This window comes from Dreissena polymorpha, chromosome 5 (genome assembly GCF_020536995.1).
Source record: "Dreissena polymorpha isolate Duluth1 chromosome 5, UMN_Dpol_1.0, whole genome shotgun sequence".
Classification (NCBI taxonomy): domain Eukaryota; kingdom Metazoa; phylum Mollusca; class Bivalvia; order Myida; family Dreissenidae; genus Dreissena; species Dreissena polymorpha.
The window spans coordinates 43,511,925-43,535,394 of NC_068359.1; the positions used below are offsets into that span (position 1 = coordinate 43,511,925).

The window sequence follows — 23,470 nt, forward strand, 5'->3', positions numbered from 1 at the left end:
ATCAAAAGATCATAGGATTTTTGCCACCCAAAAGACATTTTCAGAAAATAATCAATAGTTTTGCCCTTTCAAAAAAAAGACAGATTTATGGCACAAACATGACTATTTACGCAGCATACAGTTATCAACCAATAACCACGCAGCATACAGTTATCAACCAATAACCACGCAGCATACAGTTATCAACCAATAACCACGCAGCATACATTTATCAACCAATAACCCAATCATCAGGAGTATTCATCATTTTTAGCATTCATGATTCAAATGGAATGTTGAAGGATTAAGAGTTCTATAATATCACAGTAAACATAAATAAAACAAATGATGCTTATTAGCCTCTCATATTAACAATCTCTTAAATCTCAATCACTTAAATATACTGTATTTTAAAACAAATTTGATATTAACCGTGGTATCTATATTCGCAGCAAAACACATTAAACTTCTGTTAAACATGTTCGAATATCCCTTTTCAGTTACACAAACATTTGTCGCAAAAATAAGTAATTACATAATAAACCCACATTTTTTACTCTGAATGCCTATGCATCTTCCTTAATGTGCTGTCACAGTTATTCATTAAAATGATAATTTCTATATCGAGTAATTTAAAGTTTCTAATGCACTAATCTCATACCTTGGACCTTAGTAAAGTGTACACATTAAGATATTTGTCTTCGTACTTTTAAATATATTAGTACTTGGGCTTTAAATATAATTTACGCAGTTTGGATAACTCCTTCTTGTCTGGGCTATGGAAATGGACAATAATATTGTTACTGATAACTATTTATATTGTCATGACAAATGCAAAATGGCCCAATAATCACTTTGTCCAAGCATTTTGAGGCAAGGCACTTTCAGCAGAATAGATAATAAAATACATAGTTTTTATTTATCTTACAAAGTGAACTTAAATATAAACATACAAGGGAAACACCACACTGACTACAGATATCCCTGCATCTTGAAAGATTCCCATTAGCATTAGGAGCTCAAGTGAGCAATTCTACAAAAAGTGGAATAAAATTACATTGATTTTATCTTAACAACAAGAGGGCCTGAAAGGCCCAAAGTTGCTCACCTGAGATAACAAGATATTATTGGGACAAATCTTCTGACCAAGTTTCACGAAGATCGAAAAATAAGTGTGGCCTCTAGAGTGTTAACAAGGTTTTACTATAGCCATAGAAGGAAAAATGCCCCGCCCCCTGGCAGCCATGTTTTTCAACCAACCAGCATCATTTTTTAACTCGTCCAAGATATTATCGGGATGAATCTTCTGACCAAGTTTCATGAAGATCGGACAGAAAATGTGGCCTCTAGAGTGTTAACAAGATTTTACTATAGCCAAATAAGGAAAAATGCCCTGCCCCTTGGAAGCCATTTTATTCAAGCAAACATAATTATTTTCAAACTCATCCAAGATATCATTGAGAACAATCTTCTGACCAAATTTCATGAAGATTGGACAATAAATGTGGCCTCTAGAGTGTTCATAAGGTTTTACTATAGCCATATATAGCCATATAAGGAAAAATGCCCCGCCGCTGGTGGCCATGTTTTTAAAGCAACAAAAACCATTTTCGAACTCATCCAAGATATCATTGGGACAAATTTTCTGACCAAGTTTCATGATGATCATCAAATAAATGTGACCTCTAGAGTGTTAACAAGGTTTTACTATAGCCATTTAAGGAAAATAGCCCCGCCCCGTGGTGGCCATGTTTTTCAACCAACCAGCATCATTTTTGAACTCATCCAAGATATTATTGGGATGAATCTTCTGACAGAGTTTCATGAAGTTTGGACAATAAATGTGGCCTCTAGAGTGTAAACAAGATTTTACTATAGCCTTATTTAGCCATATAAGGAAAAATGCCCCGCCCCTTGGCGGCCATGTTTTTCAAGAAAACGTAACCATTTTCGAACTCATCCAAGATATCATTAAGACAAATCTTCTGACCATATTTCATCAAGATTGGACAATAAATGTGGCCTCTAGAGTGTTAACAAGATTTTACTATATATAGCCATATTAGGAAAAATGCCCCGCCCCCTGGCGGCCATGTTTTTAAACCAACCGTCATCATTTTCGAACTCGTCCAAGATATTATTAGGATGAATCTTCTGACCAAGTTTCATGAAGATTGGACTATAAAAGTGGCCTCTAGAGTGTTAACAAGATTTTACTATAGCCATATATAGCCATTTAAGGAAAAATGCCCCACCCCTTGGCAGCCATGTTTTTCAAGCAAAGGTTACCATTTTTGAACTCATCCAAGATATCAGTGGGACAAATCTTCTGACCAAATTTCATGAAGATTGGACAATAAATGTGGCCTCTAGAGAGTTAACAAGGCAAATGTTGACGCTGCACAACGCACAACGGACAAAAAGCGATCACAAAAGCCCACCATGAGCATGTTGTGCTCAGGTGAGCTAAAAACAGATTGGAAAATAAATGTGGCCTCTAGAGTGTTAACAAGGTTTTACTATAGCCATATAAGGGAAAATGCCCCGCCTCCTGACGGCCATGTTTTTCAACCAACCGGCATCATTTTCGAACTCGTCTAAGATATTATTGGGATGAATCTTCTGACCAAGTTTTATGAAGATCGGACAATAAATGTGGCCTCTAGAGTGTTAACAAGATTTTACTATAGCCATATAAGGAAAAATGCCCCGCCCCTTGGCAGCAATGTTTTTCAAGCAAACGTAACCATTTTCGAACTCATCCAAGATATCATTGAAACCAATCTTCTGACCAAATTTCATGAAGATTGGACAATAAATGTGGCCTCTAGAGAGTTAACAAGGCAAATGTTGACGCTGCACAACGCACAACGCACAAAAAGCGATCACAAAAGCCCACCATGAGCATGTTGTGCTCAGGTGAGCTAAAAACAGTCTTAAATTAATGGAATAATGTTGTGTCATTAAAATGCAATATCATAACAATGTTTGAGGAAATTAAGTCAAGCTATTGTAAAACACAATAAATTGAAAAACGATGCAAAATCAAGGTGGTTTCAAACCATCTCTTCGTCTGTGAGAGGAATCAGATCAGGAATGGATTTTGGCTGACGTGCATATATCACAGAGGCGCGGAACACGGCAAAACTTCCCAGGGCCGTCACAACGATCATGAAGTAGAACATTCCAGACCAGCCATACAATGTGGCAATCATGCCAATGATGGGTCCTTCCAGGAATGTTCCCACGCTGCCAAATCCTGGAGTCAATAGGACAGGAAATCCTTGTGAATGAAATGCTATTTTATGATGCAGGAAAATTGTGTATAAAATCATATTTCCATTATGTTAAGAATCTTTTCATTATGCTTAAAACTTCCAGTACTGGTACTTACAAAGTATACAAAATAGATAAAAAGTATAACAGTATAACAGAACAGCACATTATGTTTGTTTTCCAAAATTTCACTGATTCTGAACTTAATGAGTTAAAATATAAACATGCACAAGCAATTTCATTTACAATTAATTTACGTGTGATACTAAGTTTTGTGAACAGAAATAATTCGCTTCCAGAAACAGAGTTTCTAAATTTAGAAAAGAGCTCATGCTCTTAAAACAGGTAGCACAATCAACTGCCCTTTATATCATAAACCATCCCTAAATCTTTTATCTGAATGTAAACTTTAAAGTATCTTGAAATTGCTGTGCATTAATATCTCAGTACGCCTGACAACATCAACCCAAGGCCAAGTCCCTACCATTAACAATGCCTACAGCAGCTGCAGCAGCGTTCCTTCCATCTGCGTCTCCCAACTCAGCCGGTATCGAACCACCTGTCAGAAAATTAGCCAATGAGCTTCCTCATTTAATCCTTTCCAGCTCAGATACACACTTTGACCCGTTTCTAGTCTCTTAGACAATCAAATTAAATTTAAGACCTTTATTAGCAGATTCAAACTTTTAAGACTTCAATGCCAACTTTAGATACTGATAAGCAGCAAACAGCATAAAACCTGAACAGGCTGTGACTTACTCGGAGGCTGTTCTAGTTGTATGCTGTTTGCACATAGCCATTTTCACTTTGCATCTGAGTGGAAAAGGGTTAAGGTAAATAGTTACAAAATTGCAACTTCATATAGACACTGAACTTAAGCGTAACTGCAGTATGCTTAACCAGAAGTTACCGTTATGCCAGACAAGCCTGAATTATTATGAGAACATAGTACAGCAAAAAGCAAGTATATTACTTTTTTTCTTTCATCATGTTTTTCACTGCTCTATGTTAAGATTGTAGTTTAAAAAATGTATTTATTTATACAATTAATAATGTTTAATTTCTCCTTATATACATAAGGCATATTTCAAAATGGATTCAAAAACAAGTGTAAGCAAAGCTTAAACTCATTCATCTCTAGATTGAAGTTTAATACAGGAATAGAATAAATAACGTACCCAGGATTGTGTCAGGTCCACAATTAAAAGCCCCAGCCAGGAACAGGAAGATCATGTTGAAAAACACGCCCCAGGACCCAGTCACCATGAACAGGAACAGACTGAGAGCAGACGCTGCTGCAGAGAAAGTTGTCCCTAGCAACGGGCGACCCCGGAAACACCTGCAGAAAATCTCCAGATTACAATCAATACATACATGTGAACTAATAGGCTGGGTAGCTCAGTTGTTAGGGGCTGACTTCATTATTGAGGGAACTTGAATGTGAATCTTAGCCCTGGCAACATACTGGTAACCAAGCTTAGAACAGGCTTAGTTTGTTCAAGAAGTAGCTCAATTAACCATTTGCTCATTTGACTGAAATACTGTTAAAAGCAGCAAAAAAATCCACACAAACAATAACTGTTGAAGTAAACCTGCATGTTTAGTTGGAACAGTAAACAAAATGAGATAAACTAAATATAAAGTTATCTATACCAGATTCAGCGTGTATAAAAATTTAGTCTTAATTGAAATGCACTCTTTTATCTTGCACAATTATGCACCTCCCACCTTTGGATATCACAGCTATTAAACAGAGCAAAACAAAGACAGCTATGGTAGAACAATATAAACAGGTTACTTGCCAAAATTATGCTGCAAGTATTTTCAATTGTTTGATCTAATAATGTTTACCAAACAGAAAAACATGTAAAATATTTTCATGCAAAAAAATAATATTACTATCAAATATTTTATTTTATTAGCTATTAAATTATAATAACCTTATCAAATTATATACTAGCTCATGTGCCAAAACAACACTTAAAATACATTTCCATGCAATTCACCTGTGAAGATAACCAAACTACATATTTTTTTAATTATGATATAATTTAAAAAAACGCTTGAGCCTATGCTCACCTGTCAAGAACAAAGCCAATCGCAGCACTACCTAACACCCCTCCAATCTCAAACATGGTGGAAAACAGTCCCGCCTGACCCTTTGTATACTCCAACTGAAACACAGCCAGACCAGGCTTGTACTCTTTCAGTGCTGGAACCAAATTTTGAAGGCCTTTGCAAACAGTCTGGATCCAGATGAGACGCCACAGAACGTGGCATCTCATCAGCATCCAAACTGTTTGCTATTTTGATAGTATTCTTTTTTTAAATCGAAGAAAATGCTTATTTTAGAAATTCAGCAGACGACATTTTAGCAGAAGACAATTTTCCCAGCATGCAAAGGGTTTACTCCAGTGATTCTCCTGTCATAATCATTTGGAGCCCACCTTATTTAACATTGTTTGATAAATTGAATATTGCAAACAATATAAACTCCAGAAGCTCTTATCCACTATTCGTATAACAGAACACAAACTGTAAACACTAATGATCATCACTGAGATCATTGCCTGTTTGAGGGATCGGAGAACCTCACACTTACATACATGTAATAATTAATAATATAAAATCAAACGCTCATCTAAAACTTCGAAAATAAGTTACCATGCAATTGTTTAAGGATAACATTTGTATATTATAAGCACTAACAACTATAATGTATTTATGTCAGAAATTCTATCTATTTCCTTTCAATCGATCAGTTTTTCTTTATTTCAGGATTATAATTATTTGTATTGTATATTGCTTGTTTAAATATTTTGATAATACTTTTGACAGTTTTATGTTTTTGTTCATTCAGGGTTGTATTCGTTTTATTTAATTTATTGCTTTCAAATCGTTTAAGCTAAAACTTACTACAGACATTGTGAAAGCTGGTCGGCCATTGCCAGCAAACATTTTAAAGGCCAACAGTAAAATACAAGGTCTACTGAATTACTATCCAGTAATTTTTAGAACAACATTTCGTGGTCACAAGGGTCTTGATATTTGATGTCGTAACATCATGAAAACAATGTCATATCTCAGTTTATCGATAATTTTTACTGCTTATTTCCACTGTTTGAAACAGTGAATTATCAGTTTTAATTCACTGATATGTCTCGATAAACCATCCGAAAGCATATTTAAAAAAAATAAAAAATCATTAAATAAAAATAGAATATATGTATCTACTTGATGGAGAAGGTACATGGGTAGCCACATGTACATGCAGTAGCGGACGGCCTTCAAACAGAATACTGCCACTGCTATCTCAACCAGCATTCTGAAAACAACACAAAAATACTATACTAAACCCCAAACTGAACCAACTTGAGAAGTGAATTGAAACAAGGCTTTTACCTTACTGTTGTTGGGTTTAAGACACAGTACTGAAAAAACGTGTTTGCATAAAAAGCTATGGTTTTGATAAAAAGGGCTTATAATATACATTATATATATTTTAAATAGTTAGTATTTCAGTACAACTTACGGAATTTTTATGAGTTCCCAGGTGGAAATGTTTGAAGTTTTACTTGTCTTCGATGGAGTGGCTTGCACTAGAAGAAAAAATCTAACAAATATGAGTTTTCAAAATCTTTGCATGTGTATAATTTTCTTATTTATGCTCCTCATATGAACATTTGTGTAACATATAAATAAGCATAAATAACATGGATTCCTTATATAGAAAATATACAGTCAAAACCCGATGACTCAAACTTGCAGGAACCAACAAAAAAGTTCTAGCCATCCGGAATTTGAGCCAACTGTTTTCTAATACACTTTTGTTTACTAACATGAATTTGCATAATTAGCATCTCCAGTTGAAGAGTATTCATACTGCGTCAACTCTCTACTACTTGTTGCTTTGTAATTAATAAGAACTTAATCTTTACTGTATATTTGTATAAATCAATACATTAACTCAGTTACACATACAATCAAACAAATATCATATAAAAAATAATACCAGCGCCGTTTACGTAGCACATTTACGGAAACGTAAAAACATCACTTACAAACAAAATATCCATAACCACTTATACATATACAAAGTGTTATCTTTTACTCAAATCAATGAACGATTTAGTCGATGACATATTTGCAACCTGTGGGGTATAAATCAGGGTGTGCCTTTTAATCAAGCGCTTCTCGACCCGCATTTATGCTTCAAGATACGAGTTCGAGAAAAAAGAACAAAAGAACGCATGAACATTGTTACTGGGACTGTGAAAAAAGTTTTAGCCATCCAACAATTCAAGCCTCGAAAATTCGAGCCATCCGATAATTCAAGCCTCACAAATTCAAGACATCCGACAGAAATTTATATGAATATATAGCAACAAAAAATTGGTGCTTTAAGGAGAGTTCAAGCCAACCGGAAATTTGAGTCAAGGAAGTTAGAGCCATCGGGTTTCAACTGCTCTGTTATAACTGATAACATCCTTACTGCTTTGTGCTTTTGTTTGTATGTGAAAAAGGTTACTATATTTGCATAACAAATGGTAACAGGACAAACGATTGAAGTATTGACACTTTTTAAACTGAACTAAAATGGTATTAAGAGCTGATGGAACTGAAATCACAAATTATTATAAATTCAAAATATTTGCGAACTTATCTCACCCTTTCCCGGCACTTCTATGTTCACCTCCTCTGGTTGTTGGAAGAAGAGCAAAACCAGAATGCCTAAAGCGCCCTGTAGACAATTACAAAAGGATACCATACAGTGTATTTTTATGGCAAAAGTTGCATTGGACCCTTTTTACTAACTTAAAATAATCACATTAAGACCATGGAAATATGGCTTTGTGTCAGACCAATTTTCTTGCTTTTTCTTTGTCAATGGATAGAAGACACAAAGAATATATGGGAACAAAAAAATACTGATTTTGGTGAGAACATTTAAAGAAATGACATAAAATGGACACTTACATATTTAGACCTTTTGTTTAGTAATACATGACTCTAAGCTTAAATATACTGCATTTATATTCAATGGGTGAACACATTTTTTTTTTACTTTTACAAAATAAAAATCATGTTTTATTTACTATCATGGCTTTAGATCTCCAACAACGAGTTTCAATGCTTTTAGGAATGAGACCGTACCCATGAAATTTGTTATAGGGAATCACTGTAATAGGCAAACATTAAAACAATTTTGTGTAGTGTATTATTGGTTGAATCTGAAATCATAATTGTAATTTATTAGTATTTATCTGGTAACACCCAGGAAAAGTTCATTTTAACAACGTAGTAACACATTTTCTAGTAATTTTTTATAATTTTGTCACGTGTGATATAGAAATTCATCTCTCCCAATTACGACCAATTATCCTTATTTGGAGATGGGAAGGTGTTTATTTACTAGACCCTAATTTACAAAGAAATGATCCCTGAATATAGAACTCACCACAATCAGTGATGGTGTTAAAAATGCTGATCTCCATCCATACGAAGTCTGCAGCCAAACCTGGTGGGGAAAAAAAGTTATCATATGACTTTGTGGCCAACACTTTGAAATATTCGTTTGTAATACTAGAAAATAGCACTAATTACTAAAAAATGAAACACTCAGGCATATGGATAAAGTTTAGTAAACACAAGTCATTAAAATGTTATGGCAATATTTAATTTTCCAAATATTATATCACTGTCTATATTACCATGGATACTGCAGATAAAAATTCAAGAGATTTTTTTGGCCAGATACATGTACATATGCACTTAATATTAGCTTGGTATGGGCCATTTTATTAGACTAGCCAATGTTGAAAATAATAGAAGACTTCAAACACTAAAAATAAATTATAATGCACTAAATGGAACATATTTTATTTTATTTTATTGATAGGAATTTACATTGTCCGAACATATTGACATGACCACATATATGTACAGTACGCACTCCTCATATAATAACAACAAGCAGTTCATATGCAATTTAGATGAATGTAAAAAGTAATAAAAAGTTCTATTATGTGCAATATAACTATGCTTGAGCATGTTCAGGTACTCACTGCAAGAGAAGTGCCTATGATTCCACCTGCAAACTCAGGTACTCACTGCAAGAGAAGTGCCTTTGATTCCGCCTGCAAAGTACTCACTGCAAGAGAAGTGCCTATGATTCCACCTGCAAACTATAACTTTGCTTGAGCATGTTCAGGTACTCACTGCAAGAGAAGTGCCTATGATTCCACCTGCAAACGCACACGTTCCAAACAACCCGAACACTGTGTTCCGTACACTGTCAGGATACCAGGAGCCCAGCGCTTTCATGGCATTAGGCCAACACTGGGCCTTAAATGGGAACAGAGAAATACTTCAACATTATAATCAGTTATACCACTCAAATACTGCATGTGTAAGTCCCTGCCCACTGAAAATATTTCAATGTATACTGAAATGGCATCAGCTTTAATTATATAAAAAAATATGTTCATTTCACGATAAACTATTTTCTTTGACAGAAATTCATTTAAACATGTTGACGGGAATGGAATATACATTTTTTACCTGATTTATCTGAGTATAAAACACGTCAGATTTGACAAGTCAAGTCAAGTCAAGAAAATTTTATTTACAAAGTCGGATACACAAACAGGTAACATAAGCTCTAATGAGCTTATTAAACCCACTTACGCGTACGTGACAATTGAAAATAAACACTACCAACATTTAAAATGTAAATTAACCTGTACCAATTTCCAATATAAAATGTATATCTTTACAAGCAAACTCCAACGGAATCACAACTACTTACCTGTGATGAACCATTCAGGAACAGCAAAAAACAGAATATGGAAAAGCTGCCCCAGGATCCAAAAGTGATCTAGAAACAAAAATAAGCCATGATTAAGGCAATATTTATTAAATCAAACATCCATCCATTTAAATTTTCATAGCTATCAAGATATATAGCATGTAAAAAATTGACAGCAAAAGCAGTGGGAACCATGAACATTAAAATGTAAGTAGATCTAATATTGATGTACATACAAGTAAATGATATTTCTTTTTGAATCTTTACATTCCAAGAAGTAACAGCAACTCAGCAAGTATACAGTTAAGCAATGACAAAGGAGAATTGTAATTTAATGATATGTTGTTACCATGGAAACAGACGATAGCAGCAAGCATACACCAAAGGTTTTGCGAGGTCCAAATTTGTCTCCTAGAGGTCCCAGTATCATCTTCAAAAGAGAATACAATTATAGCCTGTTCAAGTCGGATTATTAAAAATAAATCCATGCAGTTTTATGGTTAATTAATGTTATTCAAAAACAAGAGCCTTGTCACAGACGTGATGTATACCCCCACATGCCGCATTGACACAGACTACTAGTATTTTTCATGCTGTCTTCACAAAACAAGAGAATCTAATTTATGGCGATCTTTAAGAATTATTATGCCATTATCATTTATAGCTATTTTGACCTTTGAACTCTTGAATTCTTTCACATGACACACCGTCCAATGACTGTGAACAAAATTAATGTACAGAGTCATTTTTAAATCTCACAATGAATGACATAGTTATGGCCCAGACAAGATCATTTATTGCCATTTTTTACCTTTGAATTAAAAGTGTGACCTTGACCTTGGAGATATACTAGACGTAATTCTTTTGTGTGACACACCGTCCAATGATGGTAAACAAAAGAGCCAAATGATTTTAAAATATCACTATAAACTACATAGTTATGGCCCGGACAAGCTCATTTATGGCCATTTTATACCTTTGAACTCAAAGTGTGACCTTGACCTTGGAGATATCAACGTAATTATTTCGCGTGACACACCGTCCAATGATAGTGAATAAATGTGCATAATGATTTTGAAATCTCACAATGAACGACATAGTTATGGCCGGGACAAGCTCATTTATGGCCATTTTTGACCTTTGAACTCAAATTTTGACCTTGACCTTGGAGATATCGACGTAATTCTTTTGTGCAACTCACTGTCCAATGATGGTAAACAAATCTGCCAAATGATTTTAAAATCTTACCATGAATGACATAGTTATGGTCCGGACAAGCACATTTATGATCGCTGAACTCTAATGTGACCTTGACTTTGGAAATATCGACGTTATTCTTTCGCATGACACACCGTCCAATGATGGTGAACAAATTTGCCAAATGATTTTAAAATCTCTCAATAAATGACAAAGTAATGGCCCAGACAAGCATTTGACCTTTGAACTCCAAGTGTGACCTTGACCTTTGAGATATCGACATACTTTTTCCACACGACACACCGTCCCATGATGGTGAACAAATGTACCAAGTCATTTTAAAATCTAACGATAAATGACATAGTTATGGTCTGCACAAACTTTCAGTTTAAAACACACTAAGTGACCCCATGACCTAGTTTTTGACCTAGCATGACCCATATTCAAACTTGACCTAGACATCATCTAGATACAACTTCTTACCAAGTTTGGTGAAGATCGGATGAAATTTTGGGACAGATAGACCGACCGACCAACAAAGTGACTCCTATATAGCCCCCATTACCAATGGTAATGGGGGTATAAAAACTGTTAAATAATCTGTGCAGAAAAGTTTTTTTAATAAAATTTCTAATCTGTATTTTTAGGAGTCAACGAATGGTCAATTGGAAACAAATCAATTATTATAACTGAACCTTGCTGACATGCTTCCTAACTGAAGATGTAAACAGGAACATTAATAAGTTGGGGCCACTAACATTTTGTGGGGCCATAGATTCATAGAAAAAAATTATATTTCCGCTACATAAGAATAATTGAAAGAACATGTGTGGAAAATGTGGACAAACTGTTAGTTTTTGACCCTGTGTATACCTGCATGACTGCATATGGTAATAACAGAGCTGTATCCAGCCACCCCAACTGAGTTCTTGTAAATAACAACTCAGTTTCAAGATCTGTTTTGACCTGAAATAAAAAATACTCACAAGAATGGGACACTCTTTTAAATTATTCTTTCTGTATACATGTACATACAATTTACTAATTGTTACATACAAACAGATAGTAATGCTTTTGAAAATTTAAAGAAATAAAAAGATTGATCTTTGTTGATATTTAATAAAACAAAGTCATTATTTTACTGGTACACAGGGGTCTAGCTAAGCTCAAAATTTAGGGAGAAGTCACTTCTCCCTAAAGCCAAAATAGGGAGAAGTGGTAACATCTTTTGGAGAAATGGTACATTTGCATCATAGAACTTAGTTTTATGTATAGTTTGCTTCAAAAGATAGATTCAGGGCTCAGCCTAGGTTCAAATTTGAGGGAGAAGTGAGTTCTCCTTCAGCTAAAATTAGGGGCAAGTAAGGCAACTAAAAGATAAAATGGTTTCTGTTCAGCGTTCAGTAAACTCTTCACTTATTTTATACCCCTCATTACACCATGCCAATTATCATGAATCAGAAACAACTCTCATTTCGCACTTTTGGGGAAAACATTTACAAATACAAACACACACAGGTAAGTGTTAATGTTGTGTTATTGATACATTAAACTGAGTTTAATTAATAATTTAATATATTAAACACTTAATTCACATGCTTTTATGTGATAACTGGTAAGCCTCATTACTGCTGAAATAATTTCTATAAAAGAGACTGAAATGGATGGTGGATTTCAAAAAGGCTGCATTTCATTTATAATGACATGTGTATAAAATCTACATTTTCTTCTTTGTCATTAATTGTAAATTATGATGGTACTTTTAACATATTTTTTTTCCTGTACAGGTGTATCAATTAAAACTTCAATTGCAACAAAACCAGAAATGTTCAGAATCTTTTAACTTCCTTGTAAATTTTAAGCAATTCAACATTAAATCAAGTTTATATTTTGTTACAAATACTTGCTTTAAATTGAAAATTCATTTAAAATCTCATTTTACAGCAGAGATATAAAGACCTGTAAACGAGCCCCATACATGTTTGTATTGCCAATGCTAGGTTATCTCTTCCCATTTGATCATTCTTGAGTATTGTTTTAATGGGCTATTTAACTGAATCATGATTATTGGTAGCCAGCAGAAGGCAATTAATCAAGGCATCATCCATTAACAATTTCAAGAAGTGTAATAGCTCCAGACTGTTCTTTTGAATGTTCAACTTTGCATCACCTGTATATGGGGCAACTTATGGCTAAGAATCCTCCTGTGACAATTTTCCATATCAAATTGATTTTAATCAGTCAATGTCTGGCACAAAGTAAATCATTAAAAGGAGGAGAAGTCACTTCGCCTTCGTGAAATTAATGTGCGAAGTTAAGATTAATTCGGCAAAGAAATCGCCCACATTGCCCACTCGCGAGACCCCTGTGACATGTTCTGTAGTACAATTCAGTAAGGGTATCACGTTTACAGATTTTTCTAAATGTTAAAACGAAATGAAATAAACGAAACGTTACCGTTTAAACGGTATTCCTATGTCCATTTAAAAAGCATCAGTACCATCGCATTTTCAAACTGGAAAATAGTAATTATTTCCAAAAGTAATATTCAGTGCATATTCCATTCGCGCGATGATGTCCTATAAAACCATAACATATTATAAACCAGACCATACGTATCACCACAGGTGTATTCGTCATTCTATAAAAACAATTTAAAGACCGTTGAAAATAATGTAAATCAGAAATAAAATACTGCCAAATCGGTAGCTCGAATTTACCGCAAGTACTTGGATTTCGCAGTTCCTCATCGATATACTTCGTTAGGCTAGTCGGCTACGTTATTTGCACCCTAATATTTATTATATTGATATTGACTTTCGTTTAAACGTTTCCTGTCTTGGTAAACGTTTTTTAGCAAAACACGAAACGCGACCATTTAAACGTGATACCCTTACAATTCAGAACATAACATAGTGACAATAAACTAAAGGCTAAGTCCGAACAGTTCATCTCTTTATCAGTCCTGATAACAACCATACACGTAACAACATGTAAAAGTGAAGCAGTTATTTCACCCCATTTGCAATTTATTAAATAATTTGTAACACTTTTAGATGGTGGTGGTTAATTTATGATATGGCAGATGATGTTGTTGATTGTTGTATTTTTTCGGTTTAGTAAAAGGCAATGTGCTTTATGTAGTATTTATTAAAATTGTAATAGGTGTCATCAAAAATCATGCTTACCACACCAAGCGGTTTTCTCAAGCAGTATGTGGAGGCATAGGCTAGCCATCCAACACTAAACACCAGCACCTGTCGTCTCTGAAGAGGATTCTTTAAATCTATTTTCATGAACTGCATTTTACCTGAAATGAATTAGTATTGTAGTGTATTTGGTTAATTATTTGTCCCAATTTCAAATGTCAAAAAGTATATATTTTTCCCAAATGACTACAGCACTTAAAGTTTCCAATTGAAGGTTTTCGAAAAAAAGGAAATAAAATGTCATATTTAGTCTATTCCGTATGCAGCTATATGGTTTGAACCTTAATAATTATGGTATTAAAAACCCTATCCTAAATTTGTAAGTACTCGAAAGCAAAAACTACAATAACCAATTTTAGTCACACAATGAGCAAAGGCCTGATTCCCAAAGTGGTGGAAAAAACACTGAATAATAACATGAAAGCTTTTTGTTCTCTTTTACAGTCTTTCTAGTTGCAATTTCTGGAGAGTAAAATGCAAAATATTATAGAGAGTTAACATAACACTGCATGTGTATTCATCATGATATGAAATGTTACAAAAAACGTCTCAAAAACAGTAAAATTTACATGCGGTATCGGATAACGACTGTCTGAAAACATATATAGATACATCTTTTGCACAACAAATCAATAATGCATATCATTAGACTGCAGAAAATGAAAACCAGTTGTAACAAGAAAATAAAGCTATAAGCAAACAATATACATGTTAACTTGAAACATATATTGTTTCAAAATATACAATTGCAATGCTTTACTTTGCTAATCAGAAATTTAAAATTACAAGACTGCCAACATTTGCAACATTTCATAAAATTGTAAGTTTCGGAAGTAGTGAAGAGGCATTGTCAGTTACTGTTCACGCTGGTGCCAGCACCAAGCACAAATTTTGTGAATGTGGAAGAAGCTTTATTAAAAAAATCTTTAATTATCGCGCACTCACAAGACTTGTCCCTATGCCCCACCCCCTTCAAAAAAACGAATCAGATTTACTAGGGTGCTTAACCCTCTAGTAGTATATTATATAAAATTTTGGGTGATGACTACTATCAGCATATGCCTATGTATTAAATGCAGCTTGTATTAAAAAATTAAAAGGCGTTGAGCAAGTCCTATATGTTGCTATTTTCAGCCACTTTCATATAATTGGGAGCACCCTAAGATTCACTCTGATCCCAAAATCCACCTTTGATGGCTCATATCCAGATTTCTGGAATAATCTGGACAACTAACAACCCTGTAAAATGTATGAATTCTTTGGTGAGTTTGTGACTTCCTCCAGTTCCTGGTTGCTGGCTTAGCGTACCGCCAGGAATGACTAAAATAACATACATTTATTAAAAAAATCGCATGAAACAGACTCGGGGAGCATTCTCATTATCTCCTCCCTAGACACCTAGTACTGGTTCTTCCCAGGAAACGGACTCGATAATGTCCCTCTGCCTATAATGCTCTAAAGGGCGCTTGGCAGTATATATAGATAGATAGATAATCAAATGATCGATGCACGATATGTTTTCAGATTGGAAAGTTTTTGTACAACTACAAACAAATTTGGAACCCTCCCATTACGTATCCGGAATAATACGTCCGACTACTATTCAAATAATTATATGCGGATTCTTACCGTTGTTTAAATGTATAAACAGGTAATTAACTATTTTGACATGAAAAAATATAGAAATGTTTAGAAAGCTCGGTAAACTGTGAATACAATCCAATTTGTATCGAAATACTTCTTGCCCAAACAAGTTATTGTTGTTGTTGTTGTAAACTTAAACAATATAAAGTATTTTGTTACAATCGCAAATGAACAACCTTGACCTAAGGCCGACCTTTGACCGAACAATCATCAGGAGAAATGTTACCCTGTCTTCGTAGTAAAAACGCAAGACATAGTCTCATGCACACGAGCGGTTAGTAAACGTGGGCTAAAAATGCTATATAGTTCTGAACTTATTATTAGGAAGTTCACGTTTTTCACTGGAAGGTTACACATCACTAAAGTAAATATGTCCACATAAGACGTTTGTTTTAGGCACAGGGGCCAGTCCAAAAAAAATTAACAAGAAATATCTTTAAAAAAAGTTATACGGCGTTGATTGTAGTTGGAGTTGGTGAAAGGTAAAGAGTTCAATGAATGAGATCAAAGATAGTGAATGTCTTTTTCTGTGCAGTTTTTAGCTGAATCACACACAGTAGATGATGTTACCCAGAGTTTTTGCGGCTTATTTTTACATTATTACATGTTGCTGGTCATAAATCTATAGATACAAAACAGAAATCCAAAAGAAGAATGGAAGTGAAATTAAAATGTAGCGAAGTATCCCTACGTATTTTTAATATTTATAAAATATACAGGTAACGCACGTTCTTCGAACAAACGTGTTTTAGTGGTTTGTAGGGCATTGCTATTTGATTCGATTATTAATGGTATCGAGAATCATCGCGCTTATGCTTAATACATTAGTCAATATGGTGGAATAATTCTTGTTAAATTAATCAAAAATAATATTCATCATGGTACTGTTGAAAACACATAAATAATCTATTATTGACCATACCATAACATAATTATATTGCTTTATAATTTCATTTAACATATTTCTGGTCTAAAGAAAATTGCAGTTCACCTTGTTCACGCGATAGCGTCTTTAGTATATAAGGATTATTTTACTGACCGCAAACTGACCCTGATACCTTGCGGGTTGGAATGCAATGCATTAAAGTGAGGCCATGGCTTGTTTAAAATTGTATACTTTCACATGTTAAATGTTTTGCCAAATCGAATATCAGGATAGGGAAAAAAACGATACTTTTATGACCTTAAATATATTAGTACACAGACAGGAATATGGAAGTAATTACTAAATATGAGAACATAGCTTTTAAGTACAAACGCTCTAGGCACTGGCAATCCTCTAAAAATAAAAGGTGCACTCACAAACTGTATTGATTTGAGATTTGAGTGTAAAACTGTTCTATCTATCAAGCCTTTTCATAAAATAAAATTGTTTCATGCTGAACATGCAGTAAAACAGTGTTACAAAGACGCGGTCATGTTTCCCATGTTCTGGTGGTATGCTCAAATCAGTCAATGGAATAAATGAAGTGTATTCATTCGTGTTTAGCCGCTGGAAATTTTATTTGAATTTTATTGGACACTTACAAAGCACAGGTGATTAGCGTGTGGCTATGATATTAATCGTTTTATTTCTTAAAATTTGACCCAGCATGTGAAGAAATATAACAAGATATATACATATCCAGAAAGGAAATTCATTTCTGCGTTGAATAAGACTGGGTTCGTGAACATTGATGCAAAATTGATAAAGTAATGATTGTTCAAACAATGCACCCTGTTTACGGGTGAATTCGAGTTGAATACATTGTTATATATATATTTGATAGTGATTTTTTTTTTATAGAAAAGTTGATTTGTGTTATAATTTGATTATTTATCATTCAAAATGATGTTTTCACTGATTAATATCAAAGCTATGCACCTTGTTTTCGGTTGATTTCGAGTTGAATACCTTGTTATATATATATTTGATAATGAACATATTTTTTTTAGAAAAGTTGATTTTTCATTAAAATATGATTATTTATCATTCAAAATGATGTTTCATGGAGCTGCACATTTTGAGTGGTGAAGGCCAAGGTCATCCTTCAAGGTCAAAGGTCAAATTTTGCAATATTGAAGATAGCAACTTTATATTTGGCATGCATGTGTATCTCATGGAGCTGCACATTTTGTGTGGTGAAAGATCAAGGTTATCCTTCAAGGTCAAAGGTCAAATTTTGCAATATTGAAGATAGCAACTTGATATGTTGCATGCATGTGTATCTCATGGAGCATATTTTGAGTGGTGAAAGGTTAAAGTCAAGGTCATCCTTCAAGGTCAAGTTCAAAGGTCAAAATTTTGCAGTATTTCGTGGAGCTGCACATTATAAGTGGTGAAAGGTCAAGGTCATCCTTCAAGGTCAAGGTCAAATTTTGCAATATTGAAGATAGGTACTCAATATTTGGCATGCATGCGTATCTCACAGAGCTGCACATTTTGAGAGGTGAAAGGTCAAGGTAATCCTTCAAGGTCAAGGTCAAATTTTGCAATATTGAAGATAGCAACTCGATATTTGGCATGCATGCGTATCTCATGGAGTTGCACATTTTGAGTGGTGAAATGTCAAGGTAATCCTTCAAGGTCAAAGGTCAAATTTATGGCTTCAAAGCGGCGCAGTAGGGGGCATTGTGTGTCACGAACACAGCTCTTGTTGTTACAGGTAATCCACATATTCTAAAGTTATTTGCGCTTGACCATAGCTGAGAGGCCATTTGGGGGTATAAATCATGTATCTTATGAGCTCTGATAATTTTCATTTTTGTAAACAAATGGAGGACTTTTGAGTGAAAGACAAGATCAAAATACATCTGTAATGTCAATTTAAAAATGCAATTAAGCTAAAAACTGTACAAGGTTAATTGATCTCCTTGAATTTATCTCCTTGAAGTTAGGAGTTTTTCAATTCAAATGGTTTAATAGCAATAGCTTGGGTGGGAAGTTTGGACGGTCCTTGAAAAATAAAGTAAATAAATATTTGTTGTTGTTTTTTTAACCATCTTTCCAAGAAAAAAAATCTTTTTGGGTCGGGTAGGGGGTAGGGGGGTTTGAGAGGGGATTATAATGTGGGGTGTGGTTTGTTATCTTAGAGCTTCCTTTGAAGCATCTTCGCAACCGATTTAAACTGAATACATGATTACCTACATCATTTACCGGTAATTAGGAGGCGTTCTTAGGTCATGGAAATTCACAATTTGGTCATGAAAGTTCTTATTTCTGCTTGAAAATATTAAAAGCCCCAGACCTATTATAATCTGACGAATCCAGATTCAAAATATTATCAGTGCAAGACTAAGGTTTGTGGTATATTTTAACACTAATTCTCATTGAAACAAAGTACTTTTGTTTTTCAGATCTCAGTTTCTGTTGATAAGTGTGTCACTGTGGGTGTGGCTACAGCAGATTTCAGTCTACCAGTAAATGTGCAGAATAGCAGACCTTGCTAGACGTTGATCGGTAAGACCTATCATTATATGAAATATTGCTTAATGTTTTCTTACGTCCACACTTTCAGAGCTTTGCCCAACTTTGTCTGTCTGACTTTGTGTTTTTCAAAAAGTATAACTTCTAGAATGATGAAAATTCATAATCATATCTATGGGCATTCAAACTTGTGAACCTTTGTTTGGGGTTGAATTGTCATCATTGAAGTTATTGCCCTTGCTCAAGAAAAATATAACAATTGTGAAGTTGCCCTGAATGTTAATCGAGAAGAATAACCGTAAATAATGATCTCAATTACATAGCGTTTTGTGTGACATCTTGCAGATCATGGGGGCACCTGTGTCCTTTTTAAAAGGTGATTATTTTTTTTGCTTTAAATTATCGGTTATTTTGTTTTGGTGCAAACTTTTTCATTGTGAAAGAAATTGAGACATAAATCATGCTTCGAGTATCTGTTTCAAACTCTTTATTAAGCAATCAACATCCTGCAATAATTTTGATTTATAAAATGCAATATTAACTGTTTAACTAATCAAATGACCAAGAAGAGGCCCCTTAAGATTTACTTGATTTAAATTAACAAAGATGTTATCGAATAATCATTGATTGATTGAATTTTTTATAATATAATATAATGGCAGATCTTCAATAATGTAGAAGTCATGAATTATTATGTACAGAGATTTTTGTGCTATTAATATTTTTACAAGTATGTATGTAATCATAATAAATAATATATTACAAAATAGGTTTAACATTCACAGGTAGCAGTAATATAAGTCAGTTATCATTTATAATAAACTAGTTTATTGAAGGTGTTTATTCTCATTAAACAATGATTTGCTTGCCCAGTTCATTGAACAATGACTCACCTATTAAGTGTTTTCTTTTAGAAGCTAGTTCAAAGGAGATGGCAGGAAGATGTTACAGTTCACAGAGGGGCGTGTTATGTGGACTGCTTCAAGTCAATACAAGCAATACTGTGTGTGCAACAAAACAACATGTTGCCATAATGTCATACAAATCAGTCAATCATTTAAACTTTGCTGTTCATGCAAGGTTTCCCGTGACAGCATTTAACAGTGTCCGAATGATGTCAAACTCCTTTAATTGTGATAGAAAGCACTTTGAGTTTAGTGTAAAACAACCATACTGCATGAATTCCAAATTTTCCAGGAACTGCTCCAACAGCTTGCTGGAGAGTCTTTTAAAAACTAATTGTCAATTGTGTTTACCTCGACCAACATCTACTCTTAGTGCAAGACCACAGTATGTGTTAGGAGCACACCCACATTCCAGAGGAAGTGTTTTATGCAGACTTTTACCTACTAGTCCAGTATTGGGCCTCTCAGACCATCGACATCTCAGCATGGAGAAGATGTTGAGGGCAACACCTGCATCAGTTCAGCCATATCTGCGCTTGATTCGTTTTGACAAACCAATAGGTGAGCAAAGAAGTAACTGGATATTGAATTTTTAACCATTTAAAAAACCTCTTAAGCCATAGTTCCAATCATTAAGATCAATGTATGTATTATTTTGGGTGTATAACATTCCTTGAGTGCACTCTTAAGAAGGAGCCTTCTATTCACAGGTACTGACATCAAATGTCACATACAAACATTTTTATACACTACTAAATATAGAGAAATGTATGCAACACAGCTGCTAGTTGTGTGCACAGAGGTATGTAGATAACCTATGAACAACCCTTGTCATCAATTTCTTCATGGGACCGGTTAAAATCGACGGAAAACAGTGTATACTCTGGGACAGCCTTAGTTAAATTGATGAAATGTCAGTGTGATGTTGAAGTATTTTGCCTCTAGAATACCCTTGCGAGCATATTTTAACATTATACAACTAAATATATGTCAACAAAAGGCAGGTGTATCATGCTTGCCAACCCAGATAGCCACTCTCAAGGTCAAGGTCACTCTTTTTAAAGCATTAAAAGGTAAAAAATTACTTATTGTGCTACTTCTGCATTTGTGTCAAGGCAGTTTGTAGGGTGAATTATCACATTGAGTGATAAGTCTACTATAATTAGTTTACTACAGCAAAATCATTTTTATTTGTTTGGCATTAATTTTCATATATTTTGTTGGTAGATGATCCACAAATTTAAGATCCTAATAAATTAAACACATCGGCATTCCAACTGTTTTTCCTAATGCACTCATTTTCTTGTCCTTGAAATTGTCTTTTGTTTGAAAGCCCAGAAATTTATGCCCGCAAATATAAATGATATTGCAGCAAATGGAGCCCTGCATACAATGTTTTCCTGCAGGTACGTACCTTCTGTTTTGGCCCTGCACATGGAGTATCGGGCTTGCGGCCACTGCCGGCAGTCTACCCAGCCTCTACCTGATCACGCTGTTTGGTCTGGGATCCTTTATCATGCGAGGGGCAGGCTGTATTATCAATGACATGTGGGACAAGGACATTGATGCAAAGGTATTTTCTTGACTGGTTTTATGTCCTCATCATCTACTGATGCGGGGAGGCATATAGCTGAGCATGCTCATGGTGACCTTTAGTGATCACCTGTTGTGAGTCATCTGTTGTGCGTCATCAACATTTGCATTGTTAACACTCTTGAGGCCACATTTAATGTCAGATCTTAATGAAACTTGGTCAGAACATTTAATCTAATGATATCTTTGATGAGTTCGAAAATGGTTCCAATAGTTCCATAGAAAAACATGGCCGCTAGGGGGCAGGGCATTTGTCTGTATATGGCTATAGTAAAACCTTGTTAACACTCTAAAAGACACATTTATAGTCCAATCTTCATGAAACTTTGTCAGAACATTAGTTCTTATGATATCTTGCATAATTTAATCAAGAGGGCCATGATGACCCTGTTTTGCTCCACTGCTGAAAAAAAGGCTGAAACAAATATTCTCAGCATATGCAAATACTTAAATATAGGCCCTATTTAAGCACATGTACACTTTTGTGACCCCCTGGGCTGGGTCAAATTTAATCCCAGGGGCATAATTTGAGCAAACTTTGTAGAGGACTACTATATCTCACTAGATACAAAATGTGGTAGCCCTAGGTCCTAGAGTAAAGGACAAGAGTATTTTAAAAGTTTTCACAAAATTAGCAAGATATAAGCATATATAATGTTCAATTTTGTGACCCGCGGGTCAGGGTCAAATTTTACCCAAAGGGCATAATTTGAACAAACTTGGTAGAGGACTATAAGATGTTACTGCATACCGAATTTGGTAGCCATAGTCCGAATGGTTTTCGACAAGAAGATTTTTAAAGATTTCACAAAATAGCCACTTTATAAGCGTTTATTCAATTTTGTGACCCCCCCAGGGCAGGGTCAAAGTTGACCCCAGAGGCATTATTTGAACAAATTTGGTAGAGGTTTATTAGATGTCACTACATACCAAATTTGGTAGCCCTATGCCCAATGGTTATGGACAAGTAGATTTTTAAAAAAAATCACAAAAAAGGCCCCATATAAGCGTATGTTCAGTTTTGTGACCCCCCGGGCAGGGTCAAATTTGACCCAAGGGGCATAATTTGAACAAACTTGGTAGAGAACTATTAGATGCCACTACATACCAAATTTGGTAGCCCTAGGCCTTATGGTTAGAGACATTAAGATTTTTAAAGTTTTCACAAAATAGGCACTATATAAGCATATAATCAATTTTGTGGCCCCCAGGGCAGGGTAAAATTTGACCCCAGGGGCATAATTTGAACAAACTAAGTAGAGGACTATACAATGTCACTACATACCAAATTGTGTAGCCCTAGGCCTAATGGTTATGGACAAGAATTTTTTTGAAGTTTTCACAAAATAGACATTATATAAGCATATGTTCAATTGTGTGACCCCCAGGGCAGGGTCAAACTTGACCCCAGGGATAAAATTTGAACAAATTTGGTAGAGGACTATTAGATGTC

General features: G+C 34.6%; 2 protein-coding genes across 8 annotated transcripts in view; one reads left to right on the forward strand and one right to left on the reverse strand.

The window, feature by feature from the left end:
• Positions 1-334: 334 nt before the first annotated feature.
• Positions 335-16,438, reverse strand: LOC127832346 (uncharacterized). Of its 3 annotated transcripts, none has more exons than XM_052357770.1 (14): positions 16,290-16,438; positions 14,449-14,570; positions 12,134-12,226; positions 10,413-10,493; positions 10,064-10,132; positions 9,475-9,600; positions 8,714-8,773; positions 7,924-7,996; positions 6,788-6,854; positions 6,490-6,580; positions 5,335-5,429; positions 4,434-4,594; positions 3,740-3,814; positions 335-3,238 (listed from the first exon to the last, which is right to left on the reverse strand). In XM_052357770.1, the coding sequence occupies exons 2-14, from the start codon at positions 14,563-14,565 to the stop codon at positions 3,036-3,038; spliced, it is 1,311 nt and encodes a 436-aa protein (XP_052213730.1). In that variant the 5' UTR covers positions 14,566-14,570; positions 16,290-16,438; the 3' UTR covers positions 335-3,035. The 3 variants fall into 3 exon arrangements, with proteins under 3 accessions (XP_052213730.1, XP_052213728.1, XP_052213729.1); XM_052357768.1 differs by lacking the exon at positions 16,290-16,438 and adding an exon at positions 16,099-16,269; XM_052357769.1 differs by lacking the exon at positions 16,290-16,438 and adding an exon at positions 15,658-16,068.
• The window catches only part of LOC127832345 (4-hydroxybenzoate polyprenyltransferase, mitochondrial-like), a 45,848-nt gene continuing 38,626 nt past the window's right edge, over positions 16,249-23,470 (forward strand). The window contains exons 1-4 of one of the 5 annotated variants that reach the window (XM_052357764.1): positions 16,249-16,387; positions 19,450-19,552; positions 20,434-20,985; positions 21,831-21,997. In XM_052357764.1, the coding sequence (XP_052213724.1) occupies positions 20,451-20,985; positions 21,831-21,997 (702 nt within the window). In that variant the 5' untranslated portion in view covers positions 16,249-16,387; positions 19,450-19,552; positions 20,434-20,450. Of the gene's footprint in view, positions 16,388-16,447; positions 16,596-19,449; positions 19,553-20,433; positions 20,986-21,830; positions 21,998-23,470 lie in introns of those variants that run through there. The other 4 variants (XM_052357763.1, XM_052357767.1, XM_052357765.1 and 1 more) reach the window with 4 other exon arrangements.

Coding starts and splice junctions, on each gene's coding strand:
- LOC127832346 (XM_052357770.1), bottom strand. CDS start 14,565: ATGCAGTTCATGAAAATAGATTTAAAGAATCCTCTTCAGAGACGACAG. Junction 12,227..14,448: donor TGAGAAAACCGCTTGGTGTG/GTAAGCATGATT, acceptor TTTTTATTTCAG/GTCAAAACAGATCTTGAAAC. Junction 10,133..10,412: donor TGCTATCGTCTGTTTCCATG/GTAACAACATAT, acceptor TTTTGTTTCTAG/ATCACTTTTGGATCCTGGGG.